This window comes from Brienomyrus brachyistius, chromosome 15, assembly GCF_023856365.1.
Source record: "Brienomyrus brachyistius isolate T26 chromosome 15, BBRACH_0.4, whole genome shotgun sequence".
Classification (NCBI taxonomy): Eukaryota; Metazoa; Chordata; class Actinopteri; order Osteoglossiformes; family Mormyridae; genus Brienomyrus; species Brienomyrus brachyistius.
The window spans coordinates 15,084,731-15,092,857 of NC_064547.1; the positions used below are offsets into that span (position 1 = coordinate 15,084,731).

At 42.1% G+C, this 8,127-nt stretch overlaps 1 protein-coding gene across 3 annotated transcripts; it reads right to left on the minus strand.

Moving 5' to 3' along the window:
• Positions 1–204: 204 nt before the first annotated feature.
• Positions 205–6,416, minus strand: scyl3 (SCY1-like, kinase-like 3). 3 transcript variants are annotated; one of them, XM_048976085.1, is made up of 14 exons: positions 6,148–6,416; positions 5,398–5,583; positions 4,997–5,182; positions 4,437–4,550; positions 3,945–4,001; positions 3,724–3,826; positions 3,318–3,429; positions 3,053–3,130; positions 2,737–2,876; positions 2,265–2,452; positions 1,973–2,144; positions 1,708–1,866; positions 770–1,446; positions 205–690 (listed from the first exon to the last, which is right to left on the minus strand). In XM_048976085.1, exons 2-14 carry the CDS (start codon positions 5,560–5,562, stop codon positions 625–627), a joined length of 2,217 nt encoding a protein of 738 aa, XP_048832042.1. In that variant the 5' UTR covers positions 5,563–5,583; positions 6,148–6,416; the 3' UTR covers positions 205–624. The 3 variants fall into 3 exon arrangements, with proteins under 3 accessions (XP_048832042.1, XP_048832041.1, XP_048832040.1); XM_048976084.1 differs by lacking the exon at positions 6,148–6,416 and adding an exon at positions 5,981–6,121 and having other exon boundaries at positions 2,265–2,449; XM_048976083.1 differs by lacking the exon at positions 6,148–6,416 and adding an exon at positions 5,981–6,121.
• Positions 6,417–8,127: the final 1,711 nt, after the last annotated feature.

An 8,127-nucleotide genomic window follows, 5' to 3' on the forward strand; every position in this document is an offset into this window, starting at 1 on the left:
TTTAATAATACTAATTCCCTCCTTTTTTAAATACATGGGAATCGTCAATATTCCAACAGATAGTCCTTTACAAAATCAATTTATTTAGAACTTTTTATTACATTAGAAGCCTCAAATACAAATAAATTACATCATTCTCCTCACCGACATTAAATGCCCCCCCCCCCCCCCCAAAGGCCTGTTATTCAGTTCAGGGGTGAAGATGGGGAAAAAAAAAAAAAAACACAAAATCAGCACTATGGCAGACAACAGTAAATCCACCACCAATAAGAGCAGCGCGTGTGAGTTGCTTTCCCACCACATAAATTTGTCAAATATTGGCAGGATTAAAATTTCCAGTAAAGTCAAAATATTACGCAAGTACCCAAAAGGAAACCTTTACAGTGTGCCACAGTGAACCTAAATGAAAGTTGCAGACAGAAGTCTGCAGTAGACCATTTCCATTTGAAACTACTGGTAGTTTGACAATGATTAAAAAAAATAAAATAAAACACAAGAACCTAGTTTGATTTAACGTCTATGAAGTAGAAATGAAGACCCCCGATTCTGCTGTGACTCTCGGCCTCGTTCCCTGTGATCAGCAGCTTCTGTTCCGCGGCTTTTTGTGGACGGCCTACAGCCTTATCATGCGTCCTCGTTCACGTCTTCCCAGTTAAGGTCATCTCCATCACCCCAGCCTGCCACTTCATTCTACATAAACGACGTTAAGAGGAGTTAGTGCCGACACATTTTAAATGATTCTAAACCCAAGCAAGGAAGTCATACTCACTTCGATTGTGTCTGCTGCAGCAAACTTCACTGTCAACGCAACCGTATCTATTGCTGGATCCAGGCCTGTGGGGTCTGTGTGCTCAGAAATACCTATAGTCGGTGTAAGCAGTTCAGAATCGCCTACTATGCCATCAGAGATCACTGTCAAAGTCGCAGACGACAACTTAATGTCTGGAACCATGTCTGCAAAGAAGTCCATTTCCGGATCTTTCTCTGGCTTCCTCCTCACTTCAATCGTGAACTCCTCCCCTAATCCGCTGGCTGTAACCTGTTTTGGCTTTGCGGATTCCGCGGGCATCTTTGGTTTCACGTCGCCCTCTCGGTTCTGGTCGTCGCCGTGCAAAGGGGGCATTCCTTCTAGCTGGGTTTTAGAAGCAGCACTCGGCTTGGGGCTTCCGGACCCTTTTACTGGTTCATGGGTGACATCAGTCGAGTTCCAGGCTAATGAGGCAGGGGACCGGTTTGAGTTGCCAAAGTCGTCCCACGTCTCGCGTTCCTCTGTGGAGTCCACAACAGCCCCCTCCTGCTTCCCTGTGAGGGGGACACTGATCTGTCCTGGCTGCTCCTCATCCACATCACTCCAGTCTGGCCATTCCTCTGCAGACTGTACATGACCTACAGACTCATCCCCTTTGTAGGCTTGCAGTCCTTTGGGGAATCCATTCAGAGTGATCGCTGAAAGTGTACAATGGCAAAATGGCTGTCAGTGCACCATTTAGGCAAAGCAAGCTGCCACAGTGAGACAGAACATCAGTATCTGCACAGTGAAATGGTTCCTCCACGCTTTCACATTATTACTCGTGTAAAGATGTTATTTTTTATACGGCGTTTCACACTTTACAGGTGTATGGGGTAGATGTACATAAAAACAACAAGTTTCAGGTCTACTTCAATCATGAAGGAAGATAACGGAAACCAATCCTCTTAGACTGGTACCTGATTTTGTCGTCATTTGTTCCGCTGATTTCTCCTTTGATCTGAGAGACTCAATGTTTTCCAGCACCAGCTCTTTACTTCCAGAGGGTCTGGAGAAAACATTCAGGATTTTTGGTGGCTGGGCAATTTGTGGCTGTAAACTGATGTGAATAGGAGAGCCTTCAGAGACAGAAGAGAACCATGAATGTTCCTTGACACAAACAAACAAATGTAAGGCAAACAAAACAAAGATGGCACACTTAGGGGAACCGCTTGCAGTTCTTACAATCTGGGGTGACTTCAGCAGACTTGGTGAAGTTGGGGGTCGTCTGTTTAAACACTTTAGTTCTCTCTCCACCCACCACAACTTCAGCTCCAAGCAAAGGAACAAGAACAGCGAGGCTCTGAAGCGTCATGGCAACTAGCGAATCACTAGTGTCTCTCATTCCTAGTAAGATCTGTGGTGGAAACAGGAAAAAAAAAACCGGGACACATATACAAGAATACATTAAACTTCAGGGTTAGCGAAACAGTAAATACAGACGAGGAAGGCTATATAGGAAACAAAAGCCACAGACCTGAGGTAGAATCTGATTTTTCAGGTCCTCGTGAGAAAAAAACTCGGCAAAGATGCCGATGTGGCACAGCAGCACTATTCTCACGTGCTCCTCGTTGACTCTGAACAGCTTCAGAAGCTGGGGGATGACATATTTGCGATAGAGGGATATGGACAGAAGACAGTCCTCATTGCTGCCCCTGGAATCTGCTGGCCAGAAGCAGAGCGGTTCTGATTACTCTCCTGAAACATTTTCCTTAGTAACCATAGAAAAACAAGCATCCACTTCCAATTGTTTTTTTTTTTTATCCTGGCCAAGGTCAAGGGAGAAAAAGAATCTTGGTTTAGTAACTTGAGAGAGTGTGTGTTGATCTATCTGACCTCAAATATTTTAAAAATTCATTCGTTTTTATTGGCTGAATTACAACATGAGACAAGGAAGATATTCAAGCTGCCTATTATAATACCAAAGCACCAAAAATAATTAGTGATACCCTTCTTTGGCCTGAGAAGATGAGGGAGGAAACTTTTTACGGCAGCAGGCTCAGCAAACACCAGGGAGTTTAAGAGCTTTGGAACAAGGCGGACTGCAATCAGTTCTTCTGGAAGATTCTGTACCCGGTCCATGAGAAACCTGCACAGGTTCATATTTGACACTTAGCAAAAACATCTAGGAAGACTCTAACAGGCTTGAAATGTACCTGGGATTTTAGATTATACTTCTTGAAGAAGGTTACTGATGTAGTCCATACTGTTTACAGGAACACTATAGTGACAACAAGAATCATCTATAATTTAAGAATGGCTTACTTGAAGAACTCATTCTTCTCTTCCTCTGTTTTCAGTGTCAGACTCTTCAGAAAGTTTACCACCTCAAGAAAGTCATTCCTGTTTAATAGTGTAAAAAAATGCATTTTGACCAACAGGGAAAAAAACTACACAGTACTTAATGAGTAAGCATTCCAATGTACTTTTTGCACTTGACCAATCAAACATGAATCATGTGAACAGTTAGCAGCAAGTCACCAAACAGGTCATTTTGACCCCCACTTGCACCAGCATTAACGTACAGTACCGGAAAAACATGTGTGTCAGAAGTTTGCTGAGGGGCGGGCGGGTCAGAGGATCTGGGTTCAGCAAACCGTTTTGGAGGGTAAACTTGAGACTTTCTGACATTTCTGCAGAGACTAGAGCCAGCAAAGAAACAAAAATTAAGAGACTGAAAATAGACATGCTAGAAAGCCTGACGAATATAATTAAAGCTACGTTCTGAGATCTGGTATAATACTCAGGAAAGTGTATTGGTATAGTGGTCTATTTATCTTGTGGTACAATACGTGTTCAATGCACATTCAGACCATAACTGGGTAGAATTAATTAAATCACGACCACCTTAAACATCTAATACTGAATGCTGTATAAGACTTAATATTTTGTGTGACACGTAAAGCAAAGGTTAATGATGGACAAAACAAACTTACCATAATCGCTCAAAAGTGGGATTAAGGTCTCCACTATGACCCCAAAGGAAAAGGAATCTCTAGAATGTCCATATTTTTCAGGAAGCATCTGGAAGCTTATAACCTGGAATCGTTTTAAAAACAACTCAATGTTCAGTGCCTGATGATCCTTCCTTACACCATTCTACCCAACAGGGGAGAAAAAATGGAGAAGGAAAATTGGAATAATATAAACGACATACCTTTTCCTCTGGGGGAAGCACGCTTTGATCTCTCACAGCCTGGATGCTTCTAAGAAACTGATAAGATAGAGACGTATTGGTATGTTTACCACTGACAGCTACTTCAAAGGGGGGGACTCTACTGTAAAGGGGAAAACGTTCATCTAGTTCATTATCAGATGAGTCTGTTTGTATGAGAAATCTCTATTTTTACCACACATATATACCGTAAGACTTGAATGAAAAGGCAGGCATACCTTTCTGGATTTATACACCTCATTTTCCCAATAATCCTTGGCGTAGTTCAGTGTTAAACCAAAAAACTCCCCTTTAAGGGTTAATGTGATAATAAACCAGTGCATTCCTCTGGTATACAGAGAGAAGCCAATGACAAGAACAGGTAAATCCGTTACATAAAGAAGCTTTAAGTAACAAAGCATTTATGCGCTTTCAATATGCATGAGTGAACAGCTTTGAAAAGACGTGCATGTGAGCCTTGAACTAAAAGCTCACCTCCGGAGTCGCTTCGGAAAATTTGCAGACCGTCTCCATTCCGCCCAGCTTCCAGTGACCGTCTTCGCCGACGAAGATCGAGGACATGCACACATTGTTGTGGCTTGACTTGCCCTGTGAAAGGCAGGCGTCAAAGGTTCATGACGGAATTCACGTTCCTGTCCATGAAACGGCCATTAGTTCAGACGGCGTTTAAGACAATGTGTTGGAATGGAAGGTATGCAGCTCTGTACAAACAACACTTAACATGTACAATTTCAAGTCAAAACAATTCATGCAATTACAACGAAAGCTAGAAATTTCACACGAATGTACAATATACCCCATATTACTAGCATAGCATTTAAACATTGCACTTCTCCCATAAAACTCCCACCTGAGAAACCTGTGGGGACCGTAAAGCGTGTACTGTACTGAAAGCATCCACATTAGCCATCAAAGGCAGCGACAGTTAAAGCAATATAATCGGCAGGGTGAACATGAATATTCAGCATACAAATGAGCAATATCCTTGAACACTGGTGTTCAATAGGATCTGCTTAAAATGGCCAGGCTCTCACTATGTCATGCAGGAAAACCAGGGCCTGCAGCGAGTCGTAGATGCCCGCGCAGATCTCCTCGGGCGAGAGGCTGTCTAGCACCACCCCCAGCGGCTGCACAGGCTCCGTCACCAGGTGGATGCCCCCATCCTGCACTGAGCAGGACAGGAATCGCAGAAGGCAAGGGTGTCGCAAGGTCTTCAGGTGCTTTTTGGGAGAGGGGGCAGTGAAAGGACAAAATGTCTGTTTGTGTGATGCATTTTAATTTTATTTTTTAAAAAGATGCTATCATTCTTAAGGTCAATAAACATGAATCATGACCTTAACTGTAATAGCACCACGTTTTGTTAACCGACTCTCACACAAAGCAAAAAATATATTTTCGTGTGTGGCCATGTTATATTTCAGTTTCAGACACAAACCTTGGCAGCTTTATTGACTTTATCTTCGTTACCCTGCTTATGAACAAACACGGAGGCCCGTTTGCCGTCCTGGAGGAGCGCAGAGTACATGGTGATCCCGGATGGGAGGGTGAGCAGCGGCTCCTCCAGCCTGCAGCTTCGTAGGGCGCTGCTCTCCAGACCCATCGCCGTGGCCGGACTCGGGGCCTGGCCAGCAAGGAGACGAGCACATGACAGGCAAAGTGACCACAAGCGTCTTCCTGGTGCATCCTGACATTAACACGCGGTTTAATTTGCACTTTAGGCAACAAAATAATTATTTATTAACTTTTTATATTTAGTTATTAACTTTCTTAAATAATGGATCAATGTCATAATACTAGAACCGATCAATTATTATTCGATTATTCACCCGTGTATCCAGCTTCCATATTTGCAAACAAATTTTTTACAGTAAAAACGCGCACTTATATGTGTCCTTTATTAAAGAGTAGCGGGTGCGTATTAATCATTTATAGGTAACAAACTACAGCCTGCGTGGGACGCCTTAGTGTCGACGTGGTTTGTCATCGGGGTAGTTAAACCTGACGGCCGGAGAGCTGACCTGCATGCATGATCTCCCCTAAGGGCTACCGGAGTCGGTCAATTAAAATCTGGAATCGTGCAGCTAGACGTGGAAATTCACTTTCATACAGCTTAGTCAAAGCTGTTCGCCACCGAAGGTGGAAGACATGAGCTGACAAACATTAGGGAGATCGTCCAAGATCGCACCTGCACCACGGGGGCTGGCTAACCAGCTAGACGCCTAGCCAGCGGCAGATGGCCGGCCGCTGCTCGGTCCCTCTTCGGGCCGCTGTACCTTTGCCGTACCGACAGAACTACAGACCGAGTGTCTTCCAGCTTCCCTCAACCGTCGTCATTCACTCCCCTGAGCGAAAAAGGCCAGAGTATCCATTTAAACTCCGAAAAATGTCCCAGGAAGACGCACTGCGCAAAACTGCTTCCTGTAAACACCGGCACTTCCGGTCGGGGATAAACCATCGGTGGACGCTTAAGGGTGCTGTCACAAGACAAAGGCGCCTTTAAAATAACAAAGTATTGCAAATGACGTATAAGTTATAACTAAAATGTCTTACTATGCTTTATTTTTACAAGAATATATAAATCGTCTTTTAATGTTGGATTCCACATTATGCGAAGACAAGTATAAATTCGGCAGTTGCCTGCCCAAACCGATTGAAGTGGAACGGTCACCATCATCGTAGTTGGGAAGTTTGAAGTTCGAAAACACTTTAGAGAATGACATTAATGGAGCCGGTTATTATTTATTAAGGACATGTTGTCTGACCTAGAGTAGTGTGGAATCTGCTCATCACTCTCTTCGACATCAGTTTGTGGGAAACTAAAATCGCTTTTGAATGGAAAGTTGTTGCAATGACATTTCTAAATGTGTAAAACAAGCTGTAGGTGCCATTCTCAAAAAAAATCTATAGTCATTTATTTGTACTGATTCAATTTAATTGAATTTGAATCCATACTTTGCCTCTAAATATGTCGTATCCTCTTTTCAATCTGTAACAGTCTATTATACTATATTACAATCAAACTGACAGTCACACCTCTCCGCCCAAGCAGGCACAGAAAACTGATTTATTACGAATTTTCACAGATGCATATTGTCTAGTCAGGATAAGTTGGTGGAGATATAGTTGTGATTAACACGTACGTCTTTTATTGTTCATATAAAAGGGATTCCGATTTCTGTTTTAAACTGTTACAGCTGCCATTAATATCTGGGCGTGATTCGTGATTACTGTCTACTTTCTTTTTTTCTTTCTGGTGTTCATGATTTAAGTTCATTTTTTTACACCATGTTACACAATATAGGTCATTTCAGAAATTATTTAAATAATCTCATTTTAGGACTGTCTGTGCTCCGTTATAAAAAAACATCAGAAAGCGGAGGAATGGGGTTCCTTGAATATCAGTGTTTCTGTTTACTTCATAAATATTGCAATACTTTTCTTTTGAGTATAGAAGGAAATATTTTGACCTTCATTTTTACATTTTAAACTAGTCTCTGTCTGAACAAATGTTCCAGACTGTTAGAAGTTCACAGCTATTTTACTGAGGACGGACTCTTAGCAATAGGCCAGCATTTGTTTTCAGAGACATTACTTCAGTAAAACAAGTTTATAAATAGTAAGTCACCAAATATCTTCCAGGGCTTTTCCTCCATATGCTTTTTATCAGACATGAAATGCTAAGGTCTGCCTCGACACCTCATAGGAGCCATGACGTCATTATGCAGGCAGCGCCTGAAAGAGTTTATTTCTCTAAGTGGAATAGAGGATAGCAGACATCACATAATTCTCCCGGGCGGATTATTAACATATGACTGGAGATGAGTGTTACAAATTATGCTTTCTACGGCATTCATATTTTATTCCACGTTCCAAAATATTTGCGCTTTAGATGAATTATTTGAAGTCAGTCACAAAGAGCTTTATTAACATTCATCGCACAAAAATGGGCACAAAGTGTGCTTCCCCTCTGGAACACCCACTTGCAGGAATCCCTGCCCTTAGGAAATTAAACTGAATAACCGACCGGTGTGAGAGAAATATTACGTCAGAATTTAATTTTGACAATTTCGATCAATTCATCTGACAGTGTAATATGTCTTGGTAAATTATTGGCACAGACGTATAATTTTTTTAAAGCAATTCTCAAATTCATCTAAATTAAAAT